At 45.5% G+C, this 27,463-nt stretch overlaps 1 protein-coding gene across 1 annotated transcript in view; it reads left to right on the top strand.

Moving 5' to 3' along the window:
* Positions 1-27,463, top strand: part of DPP10 (dipeptidyl peptidase like 10) — a 450,217-nt gene that overhangs the window by 222,695 nt on the left and 200,059 nt on the right. The window contains exon 4 of the mRNA XM_088475553.1: positions 22,218-22,312. Coding sequence (XP_088331679.1) covers positions 22,218-22,312 — 95 coding nt within the window. The remainder of the gene's footprint in view (positions 1-22,217; positions 22,313-27,463) is intronic.

Below are 27,463 nucleotides of genomic sequence, written 5' to 3'. Positions count from 1 at the left end.
CTTGTTTTTTTGCTTTGACCCTAATTCCAAAACAGCTCCTTTCTCTCTTTTTTTATTTTCACTAATTCCACCTTCTATTATGCTAATGAGTGCACGGCGGGCGTGGTTTAGTTTACGACTTTTTCTGAAGGCACGTTATGCAATCATGAATTTATTTCCTAAATTGTCTTTTACGTAAAACATTTCCATATACCTCCACGTGTATAGGACGCCCCCTCTTATCCTGGAATATACAGTAACAGTACACTGGATAATACTCTTGAATGTCGCTGACAATTTACAGGGATTTGTCTATACAACTGGAGGAACTTTAAACTTTCTTGGAAATGTCTTTGATGTAAGAATTGAATATTTGTACGCTGTGTTCTAGTAACAGTCTTTTGTGTTGTTCCTTCTTTTCTATCCCCTGCAAAAAGTAATTTCTTTTACTGTACCTGCTGTCTTTGTAAAATAGAATTTTTTAAGGTAATTTTCTGGTCTCTTCAGACTGATAATTTCCTGTTTCTCTATTGCGGGGACGAATCTTTTATGGATAAAGAACATAACAAACACCGAAGGGCTTGATTTATAGATGGACGCTAACGCCACAGCAGCTGTGATCCCTCGCACTGCTCAATGCGAAAATATGCAAACGACGCAGCCACAGGGATTGTATTGAGACTCCCACCTGCGGCTTTGCAAATCCAAGCCTCTGCGTGAAGAATCCTTACCTGCTCCACCATGCCATCCGGTATACTGGCGCCCCATGAGTCTGTTTCTTTCTGCATTCTCTGTGCTTTGGATGTCTTAAACTCCCAATCCCACTCCCAGTGTAGTGCAAAACCAGTAACCATAACAATATTGAAATAACGACACTGAGCCGTGCTTAAGGGGAAAAGGTCAGCTTTTATTTATTTTCCTATTTAAACTATAAATGACTATGTAAACTAGCAGATAATAAAAATACTAAACAATACTAAATAACTTAAGAAGAGGAAAAGACAGACAAAGAATGTTGGCACCGAAAGAACGGCCCCACAATGCAAGATCCACCAACTGTCACTCCATACTCCACCCGTACCAAAAGGGGAGGTGACCAGCCAGCCCATTACCGCGCCCAAGGTATCCACCTCCCGCCCCAATGACACAACATAAGCTCACCTGGAGCGATGGTACCGCTGACCCCAGTAGGGAAGAATCAGCCTAAGCCGTGTATTGGGGAGGGTGAGCACCTGAAGCTCCATAGACAGATGGCGACTGCAACCGTTCTTTCCCGCCAATCGCCAAAGCTGACACCAATAATAAACCGAAAAAACAGGGAGGGAGGGCGGGGAGCAAACCGAACGGAAGATGACCTAAAACGGCTGCTACAACAATCTCCCTGAAATGTCCCTGAAACCCCGCCCCCTAGCATCCCTCCTATAGGCTGACCCCATCACCCCATCCCATAACACTGCCTAGTAACCAATAACCTTAACCCTCCATAGCCCGTAGTCAGACATACTGGCTCAGGTGTTTAATTTAACTCCATGCATATGAAATGCGCTCCGTCTTAACTCTGTGCATGCGCCGTCCTGCTGCTCTTGTTGAACTATCATGTAGGTGGGGGGGCCCCTGGGACATAAAGTGGGCGGAGCTTAAGCAGAGGCGTACCAGAAATACAGGGAACTATTCCACTTCCCTGTCTTTAACATAGAAACAAACAGATTACGCTGCCCACACAGACAGCGAATCTGTTAATTCTTAGTGAATATCACACACCATACTAAAGTATTGTGATGCGATGCTTAAACAAAGCAGAGGCATCACAGTAGAAAGAATAACTTTCTCCACGGTGAGCCTCTCTATGAATAGACGAAGGCAGTGAAAAGCCCTGTTTTCAGCTACACAGGGCTTTTCACTGCTAGATGAATAGATCCTGCCCTTGTCTAATAGAATATCCACCTTTATGTGTGTTTCACACGTGTCCCCACCTTACATTCTGCTCTGTCTTTCCAATTGCAGAATAAAATGACCTGTTTATTTTCTTATCCAAGGACAGAGACTTATCAGTTTTACTGCAGGGCAGGAGAATGCTCTCACCCTTCCCAGATATATGATTCACTCTGAACTCCAAGGTAATGTGTCTGCAAAGCTCTGAGTCAGCGCCATCCTCTACTCCTATACTGACAGATGGGGGCGCTATTGCCAGACCCTCTCTGCAGACTGCATTCTGTGCATGTAATGAGCAATGTGCCTTATACAGATGATACTTCATTCTAACTGGCTGCATCGTCATATGTGACATCAGCTGCTGACTGTGTATTTTCACCTCAATCACAATTCAATCCAGTCCCCAAATACCACAGATACAAAGGCTCCAGCAATGATGGCAGCATGTCTGGGAAAACATAGAGCCTGGGAACCTTTAAATGGTATCAAAATATCGGCGGCTCTTGAGCCCGAAAGGAGGAGATCCCAACGACGGAAGGTAAGTACTCTAACCATACCCTCTCCCCCCCTAACCCTCCCTTTGTCTTGCCTAGGAATGTGCCTAAATCTTAGACTCGCGGGGGGGGTACCTAACCCTAACCTCCCCAGTGATGCCTAACTCTAACCCCCACTCCCCGCAGCCGAACCGTAATACTCCCGGGGGGTGCCTAACCCTCATTTACCCCTGCGGGTGTCTAAACCTAACCCCCCTTCCCTGGGGACATGACAATACTTACCCGGCCGTGAAAATTCGGGATTCCGGCGGTACGGGATGCCGACGCCAGTATCCAGATCTCATTGGGGATATCGGTGTCTGTATATTGATGGACGGCGTCCCGTCTGCCAGCAATTTCACTACATCCCCTTTACAACACTCTGAGTCAGTGCAGTCAGCAGCCTGTAAAGCATAATGCACCACGTAGGGCAGTAAGCGATAAGGAAGGAAGGTTTAGGACACGGGTGGTAAACTGATCATTCTCAGGGCAGGAACTGGCCTAGGTTGGTTGGGAAACTATAGTTTGAGGACAAGTCTGATACAGTCACTGTGTGAAGGTGACACCAAAAGAGAATAGTCAGACATGCCAGGGACAGGAGTCTGGAATGGGCATTAATATATCATTAGTCTAAAACAAAATGGGTTATCTCTCCCTGCACCATAAACCTAACTTCCCCCCAATGCCTAAACCTAACCTACCCCTCTAGTGCCTAACCCTAACCCTCCCCCCTAGTGCCTAACTGTAACCCTCCCCCTCTAGTGCCTAACTGTAAATCTCCCCCCCTAGTGCCTAACCGTAACCCTCTCCCTAGTGCCTAACCCTCCCCCCTAGTGCCTAACCCTAACCCTCCCCCCTAGTGCCTAACCCTAACCCTCCCCCCCTAGTACCTAACCATAGCCCTCCCATCTAGTACCTAACCATAACCCTCCCCCCTAGTGCCTAACCCTCCCCCTAGTGGCTAACCATAACCCTCCCCCCAGTGCCTAACCGTAACCATCCCCCTAGTGCCTAACACTAACCTCCCCCCCTAGTGCCTAACCGTAGCCCTCCCATCTAGTACCTAACCATATCCCTCCCCCCCTAGTGCCTAACCGTAACCCTCTCCCTAGTGCCTAACCCTAACCCCTAACTTTATCCCTCCCCCTAGCCCCACTATTTACTGTCGGGATGCCGGCACCAGGATTTTGACTGGTGATGGGTTTCTCTGCACTGGCATTCTGAGCGCCTGTATCCTGACAGTCGGTATTTCAACTACCTCCCCTATTCACCCCCACCCTTGAACGTAATCATGCCCTTGTCACTTTTGGAGAAAATGCTAAATGCTAAATAAAAGGTACATTTTGAAAACAACTATCTCCATTGGTGGGTAGTGGGTAAATGGAATGAGTGGAGGTGTAATGGGTCAGCAGATGAGTAATGATAATCAGCGAATGAGTAATGGGTCAGCGAATGAGTAATGGGTCAGCGGATGAGTAATGGGTCAGCGGATGAGTAGTGGGTAAGCAGATGAGTAATGATAATCAGCGAATGAGTAATGGGTCAGTGAATGAGTAATGGGTCAGTGGATGAGTAATGGGTCAGCGGATGAGTAATGGGTCAGCAGATGAGTAATATGTCAGTGGATCAGTAATGGGTCAATGGATGAGCAGTGGGCCAGTGCATAAGTAATGATTGGGTTGGTGGATGAGTAATGGGTCAGTCAATGAGTAATGGATCAGTGGATGAGTAAGGTCAGAAGATGAGTAAGAGGTGAGTGGATGAGTAATGGGTTAGTGGATGAGTAAGGGGTCTATGGATGAGTAATAGGTTAGCAAATGAGTAAAGGTCAGTTGATGAGTAATAGGTCAGTGGATCGGTAATGGGTCAATGGATGAGTAATGGGTTAGCAAATGAGTAATAGGTCAGTAGATGAGCAATGGGTCAGTGGATGGGGGATGGGTCAGATGAGTAATGGGCCAGTGGATGAGAAATGGGTCAGCAGATTAGTTAAAAGGAGTCAGCGGATGAGTAATGGGTCAGTGGATGAGTAAAGGGTCTGTGGATGAGTAATGTATCAGCGGATGAGTAATGGGTCAGTGGATGAGTAATGTATCAGTGGATCAGTAATGGGTCAGTAGATGAGTAAAGGGTCAGTGGATGAGTATTGTATCAGTGGATGAGTAATGGGTCAGTGGATGAGTAATGGGTCAGTGAATGAGTATTGGGTCAGTAGATGAGTAAAGGGTCAGTGAATGAGTATTGGGTCAGTGGATGAGTAATGTATCAGTGGATGAGAATTGGGTCAGTGGATGAGTATTGGGTCAGGAGATGAGTAAAGGGTCAGTAGATGAGTAATGTATCAGTGGATAAGAATTGGTTCAGTAGATGAGTAATGGGTCAGCGGATGAGTATTGGGTCCGTAGATGAGTAATGGGTCAGCGGATGAGTATTGGGTCAGTAGATGAGTAATGTATCAGTGGATGAGCAAAGGGTCAGTGAATGAGTGTTGGGTCAGTAGATGAGTAATGGGTTAATGGATGAGTAATGTATCAGTATATGAGTATTGGGTCAGTAGATGAGTAAATGGTTAATGGATGAGTAATGTTGCAGTGGATGAGTAATGGGTTAATGGATGAGTAATGGGTTAATGGATGAGTAATGTATCAGTAGATGAGTAATGGGTTAATGGATGAGTAATGTATCAGTAGATGAGTAATGGGTTAATGGATGAGTAATGTATCAGTGGATGAGTAATGGGTTAATGGATGAGTAATGGGTTAATGGATGAGTAATGTATCAGTGGATGAGTAATGGGTTAATGGATGAGTAATGTATCAGTGGATGAGTAATGGGTCAGTGGATGAGTAATGTATCAATGGATGAGTAATGGGTTAATGGATGAGTAATGTATCAGTGGATGAGTAATGGGTTAATGGATGAGTAATGGGTTAATTGATGAGTAATGTATCAGTAGATGAGTAATGGGTTAATGGATGAGTAATGGGTTAATGGATGAGTAATGTATCAGTGGATGAGTAATGGGTTAATGGATGAGTAATGGGTTAATGGATGAGTAATGTATCAGTGGATGAGTAATGGGTTAATGGATGAGTAATGTATCAGTGGATGAGTAATGTATTAGTGGATGAGTAATGTATCAGTGGTTGAGTAATGGGTTAATGGATGAGTAATGTATCAGTGGATGAGTAATGGGTTAATGGATGAGTAATGTATCAGTAGATGAGTAATGGGTTAATGGATGAGTAATGTATCAGTAGATGAGTAATGGGTTAATGGATGAGTAATGTATCAGTGGATGAGTAATGGGTTAATGGATGAGTAATGGGTTAATGGATGAGTAATGTATCAGTGGATGAGTAATGGGTTAATGGATGAGTAATGTATCAGTGGATGAGTAATGGGTTAATGGATGAGTAATGTATCAGTGGATGAGTAATGGGTTAATGGATGAGTAATGGGTTAATGGATGAGTAATGCATCAGTGGATGAGTAATGGGTTAATGGATGAGTAATGTATCAGTGGATGAGTAATGTATCAGTGGATGAGTAATGGGTTAATGGATGAGTAATGTATCAGTGGATGAGTAATGTATCAATAGATGAGTAATGGGTCAGTGGATGAGTAATGGGTTAATAGATGAGTAATGGGTTAATGGATGAGCAATGTATCAGTGGATGAGTAATGGGTCAGTGGATGAGTAATGTATCAATAGATGAGTAATGGGTCAGTGGATGAGTAATGGGTTAATAGATGAGTAATGGGTTAATGGATGAGCAATGTATCAGTGGATGAGTAATGTATCAATAGATGAGTAATGGGTCAGTGGATGAGTAATGGGTTAATAGATGAGTAGTGGGTTAATGGATGAGTAGTGTATCAGTGGATGAGTATTGGGTCAGCATATGAGTAGTGGGTTAATGGATGAGTAGTGGGTATGGAAACCAATCCCGGCTAATTCTTTCAATCCTGGGATTCCGGATTAAAAAAATCTCAATCCTGGTACCAATGCCGGCCGGCCGCAGCTCGCAGACTCCAGGGCGGGCGTGACCTTTATGATGTCACATGCAGCAGCACAGCCGTAGGAGACATGGGGGCAGCTTCTGAGCCGACGGAACTAGTGCTCAGCTTTGCCCCCAGGCTGAACACAAGCCACGCCAAGCAGCGCATTGTAATCCAGAAAATCCTGGGATTGGAGGCACCAATCCCGGGATTGAAATCTCGCCATTTTTTGCCCTAAATTGGCTTCCCTAGTAGTGGGTAAGTAGGAATATATTGCACAAGGACTGGTTTATTCACTCTGACTTACGTTCTCTACTGTGGTGCTTGGTAAAGAAAATAAGGATCCACTTATAATGCAAAATAATTAATTACTGGTCGATATCAAAATGAAGTGCCTGACGTAGATTTGTGGTCATTAAATTTCATGTTGTGTTTCTTCCCATTCTTAGTTGTGGAAATAATAATAATAATAATAATAATAATAATAATATTGTTATTTATATAGCGCTTTCCTCCTAAAGGACTCAAAGTGCTTTACATTTACAGTACAAAATAAGCTTAAACAAGGGACATTAGTGAAATGTTTGGGTGATTAGGTCTTGAGTCTATATTTGAAGCATTCTAGAGTGGAGACCTCTCGAACTGTGCGGGGAAGTGAGTTCCAAAAGGTCGGAGCCACAAAACTGAAAGCTCGACCCCCAGACGAACTCCGTGAGATTCTAGTTACTGTTAATAGTCCTTCATCAACAGATCGCAGTAATCGAGAGGGACTGTAAGGAATCAGAAGCTACTTCAGGTACCCTGGGCCATGGTCATGTAGGGCTTTGTAAGCTAGCAAGCCAATCTTAGAAACAATTCGCCATCTGACAGGCAGCCAGTGTAGGGAGTAGAGAATGGGTGAAGGGAAACCTCTGATTAGCAAATCACTCAATGGTCGGTATGTTATACCATTGGTTCCCTCTCGCCACAGGAAATAGTTATACATAGACAATTGCTATAATGCCCTGTCTGTAGCGTCAGTGAAACAGGTTGGCGGCGAGTGCAGAGAAACCACAGAACCTATAGAAGAGCAGGTGTGTTACATTTACTAAAGTGAGAGTTTGTAGAAGTGAGTTGTAGAAGTGATGTTGCCCATAGCAACCAATCAGATTCTACTTAACATTTAACTAGCACCTCCTAGAGGATAATAGCTAGAATCTGATTGGTTGCTATGGGCAACAACACTTTTAAAGCTCACTTCTAAAAACTCTCACTTTACTAAATTTACCCCTTGGTGTGTTATGTTGGCCATTGAGTGCTGCAGATGCGCCCAGGTACATTGTGGCTGATCACCCACAAACGTGCGCATGCATCACGCCATTCGATTCCCCGCGACTGCATACGCCACGTTACGGTGCGCACTGTGATCGTACCATGCATTTCTATGGAGGCGTATCCGTGTACGCATTGCACATATTCGCTCATGGACGCGTGTCTCGCGCTATACTGTAGCTGGGTTTACCCAGATTACTTACACATTACAGCAGAAGCAACTACTGTAGGCCATTTACATTGTACATATATCATCCTGTAATCACAGCAAGAAGCCAGAATATAACAGCAAATAATACTGATTGGGAAAAAGTTTTAATAAAGTAACTACTTCACCTAAACATTTGCTCTCTGCAGAAATTCTGGCATTAATGAGCTGATATTTCTCCTCTCTCACTTTATTATTTGTGCTACCAATGAAATTAACAAAAGTGCACAGATGGTATTTTTCTAAACTGATCGTGGGAAAATGTCACGTTAATTAGAAGAAACTGTACTTTATATATGCAATGAATACCAGTTACCCCACTTATATTATTTATATGAATCACACATTTAAAAAGCTATTTTGCAAAACGTGTCCTAATTTAAACAATTTATATATATATGAGTATTATTGAAACCTCTGAGTGCCGCTCATACATCTCTCTCTCTCTCTCTCTCTCTCTCTCTCTCTCTCTCTCTCTCTCTATATATATTGTGATAGAAGCACTGGTAAAGGAGAAGTCTGTTTTGTAAACAGACCAGAGTGTCGGTTTTTTGAAAAGCCGGTTTGGGTCCTGGGGGTGTGGATGTGAGGAGAGGGAGGGCTACATCCACAGGCCACTCCAGGTTTTGGGCCTTTTAGTCTGGGAGCAGGCCAATTAGTGGTTTCACCTGGAAGTGGCTCATAAGAGCTGTGTAATCTCTTGGTGCAGTGTCTCATACCTGGGGGAGCTGGCAGTCTAGCCTGTTCAGAGACCCTTAGTTAAATCCCTGTAAGTACTGTGCACGTGATTTGTTGATGGTGAGGGAAATAGGCCCTACCATTGTCTAGCAAGGGAATCTGTTGTGTAGTTAGTGCCCAGCCGGGCTAGGTTTTATGTTTATGCTTTTGTTTATACTTTTGTGTGTGGCACAATAAAGACTGGCACCGACCAGTTTGAACGAGATACCCAGACTTGTCTCCTGTTTCTACGGCTGCTGTGTGTAGAGAGGGAGTCCATCTACCCCCGGATATATATATAACATTGTTTATTTAAGATGTCCTGTAAAGTTTGTGTTATATGTACAGTGTGTGTACACCTCCGCTACCGTGACTTGTTGTTGGATGACTATGTCCTGATACGAGATGCTGGGTGCCGGTTCTTGTAGTCTAGGTTACGGGGTATCCTGTTGATCTCATTTACCTGAATAAAATAAAAACAGCGCACAATGTAAGATTAATGGCAGATGGTTTTACAATTTACACGTCATTAGACTCATTACATTCTTCAGCTGGAAACTTGGTCACCGCGTGAGTTTTGGATCTTTCTACGGTCAGAGTGTCATTGCTGAGAATACTGATGAACCAGGATCGTTATTAATACGTGATGACTGTATTACATAGACGTCTCCTCTGCTAGGAAATTGTTCAGGGCTATCAAAACAATTAGCAATTTGGAGTACCCTTGACCCATTGTCTGAGCCTCTCTTCCCATCTCCCATCTCCATAACAGATAGACCAGACTGCTAACATGGTTAATGCGGTCTCCACCAGTACAGACATACATAGGCGTAAGGATGAAAGAGGGGATTCCCTGACAACTGATACTATGAGGCCTACAGGTGCGCCCGAGTTCATTGTGGCTGATTGCGCCACAAACTTGCGGTATGCTGTGGCGCGTCCCCGATCGCGGGAGCGCGTCTCCCATTCAGTCCGATTGCTGCGTTAAGGACAAGGACGCAGCTGGGCATATATGTATTTATCAAATTTTTTTTTAGTAAAATAATGTTAAAACGGGGGTTTTCCCTCCCTTTTCGCATTATTTTCGTATCTCTTAAATGTACAGTATGAGCTTTTGGAGCAGTTGTAAAATAAAAAAAAATTAAACAAAACGGGGGAAAAAAATGATGAATAATCGCTATTTGTTTATGTGGTGTAGTGGTTGGGCAAATGAAATCGGTTTCAGAATTACCCAGATAATTTTTTTTTAAAAAGTATCGTGAGGGAGCCCTGCGATAATAACGCTTTCTGGAGATGGTGTTAAGCAGGGTTCCCCCCCATTTCCCCTACTCCAGCTCAGCCTTTCCTGCCTGCTGACGTGATCAGTGACCTGGTGAGCTCGGTGACCTGGTGATCGCTGTGCCCCGGACATCTAGGATCCTGTGAAGTGCCATCTGAGATGCGGATTGTGATAAATACTGTATGCCCCTAAATGTTAAAAGTAAAGAGAGAGAGGCAGATAGGGCCTGATTCAGAGTTGGGAGCAAAGCAAAAAGAAAAACAAACCCTGCTGCAATACAAGGGGGGCAAACACATTCATCTGTGCAATTTTTGCATGCAGAGTAAATACTGGTTGCTGTTGCGTGCATCCCACAAATGTGGCCAGCTTTAATTTTACACGGCAATTTAAATAAGAGTTTGGAGTTGGACACACACCAACCAAATCTAATTCCCCCTGCACATTTTACATCGGCCCCATCTGCAGGGCAGCATGGTACCAGTTACTTTTTTGCTTTATTCCCAATTTATAATCAGGCCCATAGTATTCAGATTAATGGTCAATCAGAGAAGATAACTGGGTACCAGGGGCCTGATTCAGAGCCGGACGCTCTTTGAGAGCACTTGCTCTGAATCAGGGCGTCCCTGTTTTTTTATAAAGACGGCCTCCTGGCGCTCGCTAAGCTGTGGGTGACACCCACAGCTTTAGCGAGCGGCCAGGTGATGGTCGCGATGGTCACGACCATCGCGACCAACGGGGCTTTCGACGAGACCCTTGTGGTAGGGTCTCGTTCCCACAAGCCCCAGTGAGCTTTCGGCTCTAATAGAGCAGGAAATCCACCTACTGACATAACTCGTGATGTCAGTGGGGCCGCCCCCAAATGGCAGGCGTTCCTTCGGGAACGCCTCCGTTTGGCCAGCCACCACCCCGGCCCGCCTCAAAAACGGGACAAGCTGTCAATCACAATCGACAGCTGCCCCGCTTTGGTGTGAGACCCGTAGCGACGGAGCGCCCGTCGCAGGTCGGGTCTTGCGCATGCGCAGTGGGAGAATATCGACCCATTCCGGCCAGTGTGATCGGGGCTGCGATCGAAGTGACTACACAGACCCATTGCAGAGTGATTGACAGGAAGTGCCATTTGTGGGAGGTGACGGGGGGTGACGGCGAAACGCAGGTGTCCCAGTGCGTTTGAACGCCGTTGCAGGAGCGTGCATAAATTAGCCACTGCGATGCCCTACGCAGCCTGATAGCGTGCGTGGAAGTTAGCCATTCCCGAGTGAGGTCAGGGCTCATGCAAGTGTGCGTGAGACTGCGATGGATGATGCTCGATTGTACCGATGGTTTCCCAGTCTTGCTAAACATAATGGATGTGTGTAAGGTAAAGTGGCCGTCCTTATGTAGTGCAGCGTTGGCATAGCGATCGCAAAATTAGCATACTATCGCAGTTGAACTACGTGCGTAAAGTGAGGAGGCATTACAGCCTGATAATTGCCCCTTCTCACCTCATCAGCGCCATTTGCCTCCTTATGTCCTGTGAGGGTATGCAATCGGGAAGCCGGCTGACATTATACCAACAGCCGGCTTCCCGACTGTCATTTCCCAGCGAGGGGGAAATGACCGGCGTCTAGATGTAGACGCCGATCATTTTACCGACGCCGGGAGACCGGTGCCTGGCATCTGACCGAAGTGATGCCGAGCGCCGCTGTAGACAGCCACGGGGGGGGGGGGGGTTGGGGGGGAGGGTTAGGTTTAGGGCTCCTGAGGGGGACTTAGGGTTAGGCACCCTCCGGGAGGTTAGGGGGATAGGCAGAGGGTTAGGGTTAGGCACCCCCGGGCGGGACTTAGGGTTAGGCGGCGGGGAAAGGAAGGTTAGGTTTAGGCACTTAGATCGGGGATTAGGGTTAGGCACTGGGGGGAAGGTTAGGCACCCCTAAGGAGGGTTAGGGTTAGGGGGGTTAGGTTAGGTTAGTTCATACTTACCTGGGGACGGTCGGTATTTTCAGCCGTGTCGGCCTGCCGCTGTCGGTAATTCGTATGTATTCTCCTGTGAGAAAGGAGCCAAACGCTGAATAATCAGTTGTCAGAACGTTGGGTACCGTTGGTGCCACACTACTAAGTCTCTGTCTGTAAATGGGCGCACATGTCCCTTCTGACACATTGTCCTAGGATAAATGAACATCACACTCCGCTCATTAAACTTCCATTTACTGACTCCAGCACACAACAGGACGCAGAGATATTGATGCAGGGAAAACACACAGCGTCTGTCTTGTTAAAGAGAGCTATAATAGGTGCCATCATTTATAACCTGTATCCCCTATTTACAACACAAGTCTGCTCATCCCCATCCACTAGTCCTGCTAAAACCCATTCAGGGGTAAAAATGCTTAATCACATGTTGCTTTGTGTTGCCAACATGCAAGTAATGGAAATGATGCTTCTTGACTGTCTGGGATAGACCCTTTCTGTGGTTTATAGTGAGCTCTGAGCTTCGTATTGCCATCAAAAAATAAAAAATAAATTTTTTGGGATTTTGCTACAGTGTGCTGGAGGGCAAATCCTTTTTTTTCTGTGTTCTTCGTATTGCCATCCCCAGCTGTCAGTATTTTACAGTAACAACAGGAGCAGGGTGGTGGAGATATCTAGAAGATGGTATCTAACTCCACCTCTCTGTCCATAGACATCACCACGATGCAGACACTGGGGTCTGCTAAGTGAGAGGAGCACATGCTGGTGGCAGTAATGAAGGTGTAGATAAGGGGGTGTGAGCATGACTAGAAGATGGTCTCTCACTCCATCTCTCTGGCCATGGACATCACCATGATGCAGGCACTGGTCACCACTGGGTGAGAGGAGCACATGCTGATGGCAGTGGTGAAGATGTAGATAAGGGGGTGTGAGCATGACTGGAAGATGGTCTCTCACTCCACCTCTCTGGCCATGGACATCACCATAATGTAGCCACTGGTCACCGCTGGGTGAGAGGAGCACATGCTGGTGGCAGTGATGAAGGTGTAGATAAAGGTGTGAGCATGACTAGAAGATGGTTTCTCGCTCCACCTCTCTGGCCATGGACATCACCATAATGTAGGCACTGGTCACCGCACGGTGAGAGGAGCACATGCTGGTGGCAGTGATGAAGGTGTAGATAAAGGTGTGAGCATGACTAGAAGATGGTCTCTCACTCCAGGTCAGGGCTGCTGCAATGATGCACATGAGTATGGAGAAGTACGTCAACAATATGCAAATAAACTAAACCCATGAATTTATGCTCATTTATTATACATCCATCTATAAACGAGCTCCTCTGTCTCTGTAATATGGGGCTTTTCCTTAGCTTGTTAATGGCGGAATCCAGCTCTCTTAAGTACAGACCTCATGTCCGTCTCCAACTGGTCCTTCCAGCTTCCCTGCCTCCTACATGGCGGCTGTGGGATGTTATGTTGAAAGTGACCATGTCGACATGATAGAGTGTCAACATAACATCCCTGGTTTCCCCGTGGTTATTTATCTGGTCCTGGCGGCATCAGCATCTCCAGTCCATCTCCCGGCGGACACGTGAGGAGCACACATGAGCAGCGTTCCGGTGAGTACTCTCCCCCGTCTCTAACCCCAATCCTCCCTCTAGTGCCTATACCTACCCCCCCTCCCCAATGTCTAACCCTAACTCTCCTATCAGCAACTAAAAATAAAATGTCGTCATTCTGAGGATGTCCACATTTCAGATATCGACATTGTGAACATGTTGAGCCATGTTGATATTCTGTTGTCGACATTATGGGGTAAATTTACTAAAGTGAGAGTTTTTAGAAGTGAGTTTTAAAAGTGATGTTGCCCATAGCAACCAATCAGATTCTAGCTATTATCTTCTAGAAGGTGCTAGTTAAATGTTAAGTAGAATGTGATTGGTTGCTATGGGCAACATAACTTTTAAAACTCACTTCTAAAAACTCTCACTTCAGTAAATTTACCCCTAGGAATTGACATGGTAACTGGAGACATTCTGACTGGATACCCTACAGCAGAGGTGGACAAAGCATCGATCGCGATCAACTGGTCGACCACAGATACTCGACCAGTCGATCATGTTGGCCAGTCCAGCAGCAGTTAGCAGTGGAGCGGCCAATAAGAATCAGTGTGATTCTTATTGGCTGCTGCACCAAAATCACAGGTGGGATGCTGAAGCCGCGGCTACTATGTTTACTTACGGTCAGGTGTCCATCAGCATCCAATAAGAATCAGGGTGATTCTTATTGGCTAGCTCAGCTGCACCGAACTGAGGGCCTTGTTCAGACCCGCTCGCGAGCGCTGAGCGCTCGCAAGCGGGTCGATGTTGGCCAAGTGCGCATGCACACGACGGAGGCGGCTCCGTCGTGCGCATGCACGAGACCCGAACAACGACGGCCAAGCCGTCGTTATGGGTCTCGCAACTGAGGGGGCGTGCTGTCGATGGTGATTGACAGCACGCCCCCTTTGGTGGGCGTGCCGGGGGCGTGGCTGCCCAGACGGAGGCGTTCCCATGGGAACGCCTACCATCTGGGGCCGGCCCCACTGACATCACTAGTGATGTCAGTGGGAGTGCTTTTGGCTCTGATACTCCAGGGCTTGCGGCAGACGAGACTCTACCACAAGGGTCTCATCGAAAGCCCGATGGTCGCGATGGTCTTGACTATTGCGACCATCATTTTGGCCGCTCGCTATAGCTGTGAGTGGTCACCCACAGCTATACGAGCGACCAGGAGGCCGCTCTTAAAAAAGATAAGGACTGCCCTGATTCAGAGCAAGCGCTCTGTCAGAGCGTCCGGCTCTGAATCAGGGCCTGAAGCCGCGGAAGTCTCTGTCGGCTGTCACTGTGACAGTAATCATTGGCTGAAGCTGTCACATGTCACAGCCTTCATTGCACCGGTGCCAGAGTTGGTTTAGGGGGGGGGAGCATGGGGGCAGAGCCGGTTCGAAGTTTCCAAACCCAAAAGGGGGCACAGTGCTGCACCCTGCACCGATCAAGACTGGTGGGCCTGCACTGTGGCTGCTGCTGTACTGCTGATATCGCCCACGACTGATGGCAGGGAGGGACTTGGAGCTCCTCTCTCTCAGACAGGTCAGTATTCTGTGTGGGGCCAGGGCAATATAATGTATGTGTTATTCATTTTATGTGTGGGATAATGTTATGTTTTTTTTTTACTCTGGGGGGTCATTGTGTTTGGTTTCATTTTTTTTTTTGCTGTGTGGGTCAATGTGTGTGTGTTGTTTTTATTTTCCTGTGGGGGCCAGTGTGTTTACATTTTTTACTGTGGGGGCCCATTTTTGGCATGCCACGCCCCCTTTTTCGTACACACTCTCACGGCGCGAGCAAATATAAGATTTTTAGCTTTAAAAGTAGATCACTGAGCCCAAAAGTCCGGCCAACCCTGTTCTACAAGGCGCGCCCCAGCTGCTCAGTTGTGGTCATGCAGCTTTTTCTCCTATTGGGGATGATCCCAAGCTTCAGGGCACGAACAGCTTGAAAAATGACGCCACCCAGCTTGCGGCCATCACTGTCTGTTTTCTTTCCAACGCCGCCGTGATAATGGAATAAAATCTCCCTTCAAGATTACTCTAAAAGGTTCCAAGAGCTGCGGCCATTCATTATATGAGAACACATTACTGCGTTTTGCTAATTTCCATTACTGTTCTTTTTATTGCTTGTGATCTGTTTACTCGCTGATGGGACAGAGATTGCATTCTCCCTTCCAGCATTCTGTACGTGAGATGAGTGATGTCCCTCATTGAAATGCAGAGCGCATCCTCTTGTCTGATCTCTGCTTACTGCACAATATAAAAACATTGAATAAAAATCTCTTCTGAGTTTATGTCTCTGCTGGTATTTTTTGATGAGTTTTTATTGAGACTGTTGTCAAGATATCGGAATGATTAACAGCTCCATACATCTTAGCGACAGGAGAGGCTGTGAGTAGGCACCGCAAGCTGTTCATCAAACGTGGCCCATTGCAGGTAGCCAATTATGTGGAGGTGTAATTAGGCGTCACTCAGCAGAGGGGTCATTTAACACCCGGCCATTACTCCTTCAAACTCAATAATGGGCATTTACTTTAAGGGTCATTAATAAGCGTCCAAAATGGAAATCTATTCACCGCTTTCATTGACATCGTTCCTGGAGATGAGAATATTTTGGTTTAAAACCTTTCATGAAAAATTCACAGAGTTCTGCATCTGGCTGCAAAATCTTGCACAATGATCTGAGTGCGGCCTTGAGTGTCCCCAGCGCTACCCCAACTCGACTACGCAGCGGTCTGAACTAACTGTCAATGACCCGGCTCTATTCGTAGACGATATTTTCAGCAAAAGGCGAATTTACAAAATAACGCTTGGAATGGTGACGCGATGGCGGAAGACTGTACCATTGGGACCTCACACCTCTGTGAAATGGCCTGTTCCACCATAAAATGCGGCTGGCTTGAAAATTCGCAGAGATTTTGCTCATGTGTTCATTATCATGAAGCTCAAGCCCAGATTCAGAGCCGGACGTTCTGACAGAGCGCTCGCTCTGAATCAGGGCCGTCCCTCTTAGTTTTTAGAGTGGTAGTGTCTCGTTGCCGCAAGCCCTGAAGTGCTTTCGGCTCTATCAGAGCCGAGAGCACTCCCACTGACATCACTTGTGATGTCAGTGGGGCCGGCTCCAGACGGTAGGCGTTCCCATGGGAACGCCTCCGTCTGGGCAGCCACGCCCCCGGCACGCCCACCAAAGGCGGTGTGCTGTCAATCACCATCGACAGCACGCCCCCTTTGTAGCGAGACCCGTAGCGACGGCTTAGCCGTCGCTATCCGGGTCTCGCGCATGCGCACGACGGAGCTGGCTCCCTCGTGCGTATGCGCACTTGGCCAACGCTCAGCGCTCGCGAGCGGGTCTGAATCAGGCCCTTAGTTTCATTAGGAAGAGATGGGAGCTGCAAATTCCAGTTTGTAGAAAATAAATTTGGATTTCACAATACCCACCCTTGTGTCCTTATTGTCCTTCAAGAGGGAGTCATTTGCTCCTAAAATGATTCGATGTAACGACTGTGCAATTTTATTAATAAAAGCTTTTTTTATGTAAAATGTAGAAATGGAATAGCTGCCATATTGTATTCCTTAGAAAAAAAATGTCCTCATGCGTTTGGATGCTGATAGAAACAACGTGTTTATAAATACTGATGACATTAAGTATAGAATAACAATAAACTGCGCTATACAGAGGGTAAGTGGCGAGATGTATCACATTCAGAATGCGATGCTTGATACATCCCATCCGGAGGGGTATATATACTAAAGGTCAATTTGAATCGATGCTTATTGATTAAAAAACTGATCAAAATTGTTGTGTTTCTGGGCCTACATCAGACATTTACTAATACTTAAAAAAAAAAATCAAAAATTGTTTGTTAGTAAATGTGTGGGGGTTTCTCTTGTTACCGCGGGCGGGGGCAGAGGAGTTGGCGGCCGCCGGGAAGCTTGCCTGCCTTTCCGGGGGGCTGTTAGCACACCCGATTACTTGGAGGCTCCCGGGCGAATTGGAGGGTAGGCAAGTATGATATAATGTTATAGCACAAAGATTCTAACTACAAATGAGGGGAACAATTGCATCACATGTTTTTAGAACCCCTCCCCTCTCCCCTGTCACACACATACAGAAATGGTTATTTTCAAAGAGCTAACACTCATTTCCAGCGCTATCAATCTGTCTCTCTACACTGCCAGTCTCTGTGCCCCACGCCCTCACTCAGAAACATCTGTTCCGCTGGCGGGCTACACATAAGCCAAATTATTCTGTTGGTCTTTATGACCCCTATTATTTTTGTGTCTCATGTATCTAGTTCCACCATATTAGGGGCATTTTAAACAAATAGGTCAGAAAATACAGGTTTGTTGGGTATTCTATTAGCAAAATAAAGATCAGTTTTGGAAACGTATCGCAATAAATATTTGGATGTGAACAGGGATTTAATAAATAATATTACTGTGCTACTCTAGTAAGGATATGTGTGCTACACAGGTTCTTACATAATGAGCTAGTGCCAGGGTTCAGCAAGCCTCTTTACCGGGCACACGGAACAGTTTTAAGTGGCATATGAGAGTTTAGAAGGGTTACCGCCGAGGTCCAATCTGTAAATTCCAAACTTAAATTTAGGTCTCGACATTTTATAATAAAGAAACCAATTTACCTATAATCTCGCTCGGTGTATTGGTCTTGCCGGCTGCCGCCAACTCTTTGATCCTACGACTCTCACTTCTTCCCCCACTGGCGCCTGTTGTATTCTCAGCACGGACGTAGTCAGTGAGTCAATTTGGTTCCCTATGCGTGGAAACGCTTTTAAGTGACTTATGTGTGACGTCTTGTGATAGTTTGTTTGATCGTTGCTTCACGTTCAAACTGTGCATTTTGTTGTGTCGGTATTGTTTTAAAACTAATTGCTGGTTTAAATATAGCGGCTATCTCGCCGAAATTTTGTAAATTGCAGGCTGTTTAATTTGGGCCTAAATGTGGTACACACCAGACGATGTGCTCACGATGCGATATCCTGAGTGTTTTCCCTTCAACTCCCCCCGGGAGCTCCCCAGCACTCCAGGACACAATATGGTGCTAAAAAGTGTCCAATCTGGCCAACGATCTATCGTGCGTCCTTAACGATTTCCAGGGCGTCGTATACGAGATTGGCAGATCTTGCCTGCTGTTGATAAGATCTGAAGATACGACGGATGACACGCAGGTATGCGCATCACCATCGTTATCGTGAGTGGACACTCACAATTTGGACATATTTAATATGATTTGTCATTCCCATATGTCGTAACTGGGCGAATCGTGCAAAATATTGTCAAGTGTATATGCACCATCACAGTTAGTTGACCACAGCCTTAATGACATCGTAAAATTACCCAGTGATGCAAGACATCATAAAATTGCCCAAATGATACTAGACCTTTTCCCTGAGTAACGAGTTAGTAGAATCTAGAGGAGTGTAGATAAAGTCCTGTAAGTCAAATATTATTACCCATTTATGTCCATAAGGCTTTTTGGATAACCACTCTCTTCTACCACAGTATGTAACTAATACAACTTTTAGATATAAGTTCCCGGCTTTAACCCGGCTCAGACCCGGGACACCGAGCACAGGTTGAAGCCGGACAACCCAGGTTATTCCTGGGTCATTACCCTTTACACTGGCCTCAGGTCTTCTGCTATTAACTGCCCCCGGCCAATCAATTTATTTTAGTCGTGGCCTAGACCAGTGGCGGCTCTAGGCACAGGCTAGCAGAGCCATCGCGTGGGTAAACAGGGGGAAGGAAGGAGCGCTGCAGTGCAGCACAGGATGGCGCTGGGTGCAGGGAAGCCTAGCGCCAGTCCTGATCAAGACCTGAGTTGCACTTTTCACACTTGAGCTAGGTCGTAGACCCGGGTTGTAAGTCCCAGGTAAAACCCTGCTAGCGAGCAGGGTCGTGAACCCGGGACTGTTAACCCGGGTCGCACCTTTCAGACATACTCCAGACCCAGGTTGATGCACATTATAAGAAGGAACTAAAATTGGAAAGGAGAGAACATTGAACCCATGGTGAAGTAGAAGAAAATTACTCTATAGCTCGGGGCACTTTTCAGGCATTGTCTCTGCTCAAAACAAAATCTACACAAAATGGTAAAAAAGTATAATAGATTTTGTCACTAAGCAATGAAATGGTGATTTTCTGAGCTGAAGAATTATCCATACTGTGTAGATGAAGCAGAAAGAAGACGTCTACTCATGTGAATCAATATGAATTGTAATTAAGTTCTGTTATAAAATATTGAGAATGTAATGGCACGCAGTGACTAAGCTCACAAATACAATCTGTTTCATTTTGTGACTTTCAACCTATTTCAGCACCAGAATTGTGGGGAAAGTTTAGAAGAAAGTAGCACTGTCCATAGAGAGGGAATATAAGTATCAATAATGTATCAGTATTCGCACAAATGTATAGTGTTCTGTATGATTCTCTAATAATGAACAATCTTACTGAAAATGAGTCAAGTTTTAAAATATAGTAATTTATTTGGCAAATGTTTATACCGATATATAATGCCTTAGTACAAAACAGATTTTATATATATATATATATATATATATATATGTGTGTGTGTGTATATATATATATATATATATATATATATGTATATTTCACATTTATATGATGCTGATTTGTGATAATTGTGGTTTGAACTCACTGTGAGTTCAAACAAAGTTTGGGATGCATTCATCATGCCTAATGCTCTAAACTATCACTTCCGGAAAACTGCTGTTTCTAAGAAATCAGTTTTCCGGAAGTGAGAGACTTTTCTCCTGCTCCTCAGGTCTTTCTGCTGTCTTCAAGCTGAGCTGCAGCAGGAGAAAAGAGAACCCCCTTCCCACCTATCTACCTGCCCGCCCACCAACCCCGCCAGTGTCCAGACCAAACCCCCCCCCATCCTCGGCAAAGCTGCAGCCATCGCTGCTGGAGTCTGTGCCCCCCCTCCCGTTCAGACCTGCAGTCCCATGTAGGCCCATGGCCGTTGCTGTGCCCTCTCCCTTGGCCCCGGCTCACAGGTGGACTGCTCTGGGAGCCAGGAGGAAGCTGCTACAGGTAAGAGGATACAACAGGGAGGGATCTTTTCAGATCCCTCTGTTTCATCGGGTGCTGTATGCCATCTCAGGATGGCGTACAGTATCACTGTCAAGTTCCGGAAAAAAATGCTTTTTCGGAACTTGATGAATTTAATAATTACATACTAAAGTATGTTGACTGCGGTAATTATCAGGGGACAATTGTAACCAGGAGATATCAGTGATACATCCTGCATTACATGCATGATGAATGGCACTGACACTTAATTTATACAAAAGTAGGTGAATGTCTTAATTTTCACCTGCTTTCGTTGAAATTTTGTGATGATGAATAGACCCCTTAGTAACAAAGGTGTCCCTTTTATTTCCCAGATGTTGGCAAGTAACATATGGGTGATTGAGAAAAGTAATTCCCACTTTTTATCCTGATATACAGTATATACTGTATGCTGTAGGGCCTGATTCATTATGCTATTGCGATTACGCACGCAGGTCTGCTGCAAAAATATGCTAATGACTGCAATCGCAAAGCTATTATAGAGACGCCCAAAGCCAGTATAGTGACGCCCAATACCGCTTTCGCACATCCGTAATACCTCGCAGTCCTGTGTACACATCGGTAACATCAAATAACATTGGTCCCTATCGCACAATTACAGCAGCTCTGACCTTGCTCAGAAATTGCTAATCTCATCGCACGCGGCGAGTACACAAGCTGCGCATGCCGTTGCAGTGGCTGATTTATGCACGCCCCTTTAACGGTGTTCAAATAGACAGGCATGCCTGCATTTCTCTGACCACTCCCCCGTCACCACCCCCAAACTCTGACATCCCGTCCCTCTGCAATGGCTTTGTACCTGCGTAGGTGAATACAGAGTGATCACAATGCTAACTCAAGCTCGCGCACTGCGATTCATTCGCATGCACTGTACGCAACATTCGGCGCAAATATCTCCCCATCTTGCCCACATCACTAGGAAGTGGACAGGATGTGGGAGCTCTAGCCACTCTCCCAGGGGTGTGGGGGCCTACCCGAAAAATCAGGATACTCGCACACCTTTCGGAAGAGTAGGCAAGTGTGGTCTAGGAACAGAGCTATGACTTAGGCAGAGATGTGTCAGATGTTCTAAATAGGACAAGTCGAGAAGTTTCCCATAGCAACCAATTAGATTTTTTCCTATCATTTCATAGAGTGTACTAGATAAATGATAGCTAGATGCTGATTGGTTGAGAGTGATCAGACTGTGTAAAGTGTGTAGACTTTTTTGTGGTTTTCAGTGAGTAGAGAACAATACCTGCGGGCAGATGTACTAAGCTCTGGCGAGTCATAAACTACCAACCAATCAGCTCCTAACTGTAATTTTTCAAACACAGCCTGTAACATGACAGTTAGGAGCTGAGTGGCTGGTAGTTTATCACTCTCCAATTTATCACTTTCCAGAGCTTAGTACATCGCCCCCTGGTATTATGATACATCCACGTTTTTGTTAAGGATGGCTGAGAAGTGCTACTTTTACCATCAGTAATAAAGTGCTTTTTGTCCCAATAAAGGCTGCTGAAGAAAATGTATTATTGGATGTAATAAATGTCATTTAGTTGTGTCCATCATTCTTCTATAGTTATTGCTCGTATTCTTGATGCCATGTTTTTCTTGTTCTCTTTCTAGAACATGAGATTGTGTATAAAAGCAAGGACGGCTATGTCTTCAAATTAAACGTAGAGACAAACGAGACCACAACACTTCTGGAAAACGCAACGTTTGTAAGTTTCATGCTGTAGTTTATCCCTTGATCTATATGTGTATCACGATGACATAATACCACCCTGCACGTCCATTGCACTCGCAGGGAAACATTGTATTCTGTGGAATATTTCCAGAGCTCTGACAGTTTGTAGTCCGGGAAGGGACACATAGTAATAGTTCTGGACTGATATGTTTTATAGTGCACCTAAGCCATGATTAATCTGGACTTCACCAACACGATTGCTGAGAAATGGCAATAGGCCCCCGCCCCTACTGTGCAACAGGAAACGATGCTTCGGAGGAGGAAATGACCTTCTCATATTGGAATATATTTTCCCAGAATTCAGTGGTGGATTTTACCCCCCTAGTAAAACCCAACCCCCACAGGGCTGTCTAGCAGTAGCGGTGACTTCCCTTTGGAAGCGATCCCTGATCCCTGGGTGTTTTCTCCATTTTGGGACTGCCAGTCCGGGCTGCAATCAGCAGGGAGCCTTCTAATGGGAAGCCACTCCCCTTCTATAATGGCGGCCCTATCTGGCTTCTAGGGGCTGCAGCCGATGCAGTCCCTAGAAACCTGGGCTGCTTGTCAGTTTGTGTGCCTGTGCGGGATCGTGGTACAGGTTGAGTCTCCCATATGCAAAATGCTTGAAACCAGGGGTATTTTGGATATCAGAATATCGGTATTTAGAAGTGGAGATGTTGCCCATAGCAACTAATCATATTCTACTTAACATTTATCTAGCTCCTTATAGAAGATAATAGCCAGAATCTGTTTGGTTGCTATGGACAACATCTCCACTTCTAAAAACCTGCAGTTTAGTAAATATACCTCTTGGAGAGAGAGAAAGTGGATGGAGATGAAGTTCCAATCAATCAGCTCCTAACTGCCACTTCGCAGGCTGTATTTGAAAAATGATAGGCTTAGTACATAGACTCTATAATGTATGGAATAATAGCATAAAGATACGTGAAATATTTGAAAATAATAACACTTTACATTATTTGGAGTACACATACACTGCACACTGTATGTCATGATTATCCATTAGAGTCACCATTTTCAGATGATTGGGACCCCAACATTATAAAAGACTCGGTCGTAACAAAATGGCAGCAATTTTCCTCTGCAGTTTGTATGGCTGAACCTGGATCAGTCGCTCATTTATCTGTGGTTAATTCCTGACTTGAGAACACTGGAACTCTTTCATCTCTGAAGTTCCTTGTTGCTGTAAGCACTCATTAAGTATGAAATAATTGGGCCTATTAGTAAACACTTTTAGACAGATGCCTTAGCGGATTTTTATGTCTCCTCCATGCCCTGCACCTTATAATTAATACAATCTTATGAAGGATTAGAAAGATAAACATTAAAATCCCTCTTGTGCTATATGTATAAGATAGGATTAAATTGTACAACTGAACAGCAGTTTGCGTACAGGAATGTTTTGCCTTTGTATTTTGGTAATAATAGTATTAAACGATGACTAGTTATATGGCTTAACCAGATTTCTCTGGTGGCACCAATAAATCCATACCTCCCAACATGACCCTCTCCAGGAGGGACACAGTGCTCTGGTCCTGGACTTCCCTGGTAATTTATGATTGGTGGAGGCTCCAGGGGTGGGGCTGCAGCACAGTCCAAAATTCAAATAGGGGAGTCACACCAACTGCCAGTGAGTCCCAGCCAGTGATGTTTGGCAGTGTGTGAAATGACAGTTGGCGTGGCTCCCCTATTTGACTTTTGAACTGTGCTGCAGCCCCACCTCCTACCAGGGAAGTCCAGGACCAGAGCATTGTGTCCCTCCTGGAGAGGGTCATGTTGGGAGGTATGAATAAATCTGCTTCCAGATCATACTGTGTTCTATTGTTTACTTTTTCTTCCCCATAATCAAACTTATGTCCTCTCAGTGGTCCTCATGTCAATCTTATTGAGTGATAATTATCCCTTGACAATACAATAGTTGGGGTGTGTGGCCTAGTGGCAAGTCACATGTGTGACATCGTCATTGGAGATGGGTTATGGCACCATTTTGGAGTGTGACTAGTTTAGGCTGGGCACAATGTCTTGAGTTTCGCATAGTTTTAGTCTGTCCCTATGCCTGGGCCTAGTCTATCATATACATTCTCCTGTGCTAGGCCCACAGTCAAGAATATATGCGGAGAATTGCTCAGGGCAAGCTTCGTGTGGAGGATCGAGCGGATGGATCCCATTTAGCCGGTGTACACAGAAACTTTTTATCAACTGAAAACGGCCTGTTTTACTCTTCTTTATTTTCAGATTTAAGGGCCTCAGAGTTGAAAAAAAAACAGTATATAAATCATACTTGCCGACATTGGAGTTTTCCTGCCCGGGAGAAACCCGGGGAGGAGAAGCAAGTGGGAGGTGTTGGGGGCGGGGGTGGATGTGTCGCGTCATTAAGCCCCACCCTCTCTCTGCAATTTGCCGTGAACAGCGCATATTTAAATAAGGGACGGGGTCAAAATTATACGAGAACGCCCCCTACTCGCGGACCCGCCAGTCTGCAAGAAAATTCTCCTTATTCTGCCCACTTCACTAGGAAGTGGGCGGGTTGCGGGAGAAGTGCCTACGCTTCCGGGGGTGCGGGGGGTTACCCGAAAAATCAGGATCCTTCCACGACTTCCGGGAGGGAAGACATGTATGATTTAAAAAAGAAAAAAGTACACAAACTTAACGCATCTGTAGGCAGTGCTGCGCATGCGCTGGTTTTACAGATGTAACGGCGCATGCGCAGCACTGTTTCCAGATGCGATAAGGTAGTGTAGGCAGGGAAAAGTATCTATTTCCCGAAAAGCTGTCAACGCAAAAATGACAGCTTTTCGGAATAGATACTTATGGAGAGGTGGAATGATGAATTCCACATATAATTAGCTAGAACTCCATGAGAGTTCTAAAGCTAATTATCTCCAGAGAATTTTTAGGTTTAATGAATAGGCCCCTATGGCCTCTATTTCTCAATGCAGCATAAGCCCTTTAGCACTCGCAAAAGGGGTTACGCCAGGTTTCTGGATTTAACAAATAGCGGTAATCTTAGCTGTTTGTCAAGCATCGCTCCCGCCATCTTTTACATGGTGAGAGCGATGCGGGCCCCATTGCCAGCCCTTTCTGACTTCAGCGAAGCCTTCCAGGCACTGCTGGGTCCCCGTGTCATGAACATGCGCAGAAGGACTGTCGCGCATGCGCATACACCGGAGCCCCGTTGCCGACAGCATTAGGCTAACCTTGCCGAGGACTTTGCGGGAGTTATTGGTAAATACCAGTAAATATTTTGTTTGTATCACAGTGATACTAAACGAAAAATTGCATTAATATCGTTGATAAATGGGGCCCTAAGTCTTTCCTTCCACTCATCTCAGTAGGACTGAAGGGTTTGAATTGAAATAAACATGAAGGAGATTAAACCATGTGCTGTCTCTCTGTGTGTTGCCTCTTTAATGTGTTGGAGTTGTTTACCCTTTAAGATTGAAAATGTTTGTTGTGGTTTTCTCCTGTCCTATAGGATTGATAGGGGAGGAGTTTGTGGAGTCTTAGCTGATGCTAGGCAGATTTAGTACCTCTCTGGTCTGGTTCACCCTCCATATTTCTCTATGTTGTGTGTGAATTTACTGTATTGGGTCAGCTCACTCAAATGAAAACCACAAGCAACAAGAATGTGAAATAATACAAGGGGTATTCCCTTATAATAGGCTTTTTTTTAAAGTCCCGGTGCCGTGCCTGTAGTCACAGTGTAATAAAAAAAACTTTTATTAATGGGGACCAAAAGGCTCCTGGTGATAAGTATCCAACTTGTTGCGTGTTGCAGTTGTGGATACTACTGCTACTGTACTTCAGTAGTGTTGGAAATTATGTGCTATGTGAGTTATGTCGGCACACACCAGCAGATGACTCATACTATGAATAGCCAAGTTACTTAACCAGTGGTGTTGGTTTATTAAAGGATATTAGGTACAGCCGTACTCACTGTTACATGTACACTGGTAGTGGAACAGAATGCCGTACAGCTAACAGCCGGTGACTGTATGCTGCAAACGGTTAACAGTGCATGTCACTCTAGCACAGTACAAGGACAAATGTTCCCTGCACATGCTCAGTAGTGAGGTCGGTGGCCATCTTGGAACAGGGCAGGAAGCCTCCCTGGGAAACACAGGCTGGAGTCTACACAGTAGCTCACTCAAGGCCATAGAGAGCAGTACTGAGCCCGGCTAATGTAGTGGGTGTGACTTAATAGCTCAGTCGTGGCCCTGCCTCCTACTAAAAATTTGGAAAAATATCAATTGTGGTGCCGCAAAGCTTTGCCGTGCACCACACAGAAGGGACCTGTGTGCCCCTCACTCAGCCAGGGGCATATCCAGGGGATTGGGCACAATTAGCGAGATCACTCCCTCCGCACATCAGGTGCAGGCAGAAGAGACTGCTGCTGAGCTCAACGGCAGCAGCCTCCCTGGACCCACCACAGCTCAGCACACAGCAGCCTGGGCTGGGGAGAGAGGCTGCTGCCGCTGACAGGTGAGAAGGGAGGGGGCTGGTGGACCCGGGGCCCCTTCTGGGCCCTTTTAATAAGCCCAGGCCAGGTAAATAGTACCCACTCCCACCTCATCCTCGGGCCCCTGAGCGCACTACTAATTCAAAAAGGAGCAGTGATACTTGCAATCACTTATGATTGCCGGATCTGCCCAGTTCGGATGATTACATGGGCTGGACGAACCCCTCTTTGCAACCCAGCTTCTGATAGCCAGGAACTGTGCTCCGGGAACCAATGCCATCTGAAGCTGTTGTAGGTTCCGGCAGGCAGCTTGCTGAATATTAGGTGGCCCCATTAGGCCACTAATAATGACTGGGCTCTTTACTATAAACATGTGGAAACTAGTGTTTCACATGTGTAATGGGACCTTTAGTGATAATGAATAGGTCTTACAAAATACAGAGGAAATTATAGACATACTTTGATTTTTGTTCCTTAAAACCACATTTAAGCCTAAATGATTGTGATATATATTTTTCAGGAGTGCAAACCGTAGGCCGTTCAGTCACTTTATGGAGAAGATGGGGAAGGTCTTCTCTCTTCCCACTTCTGAAAGCCAATATTAATTTACCAATAAGGAATGACTGAAATCTCATCTTTCTCCTAATATAATTTTATTAGAGAATT

This window comes from Taudactylus pleione, unplaced genomic scaffold (genome assembly GCF_031769625.1).
Source record: "Taudactylus pleione unplaced genomic scaffold, aTauple2 ptg000173l, whole genome shotgun sequence".
Taxonomy (NCBI): Eukaryota; Metazoa; Chordata; class Amphibia; order Anura; family Myobatrachidae; genus Taudactylus; species Taudactylus pleione.
This window is presented reverse-complemented; position numbering and strand designations above follow the sequence as displayed.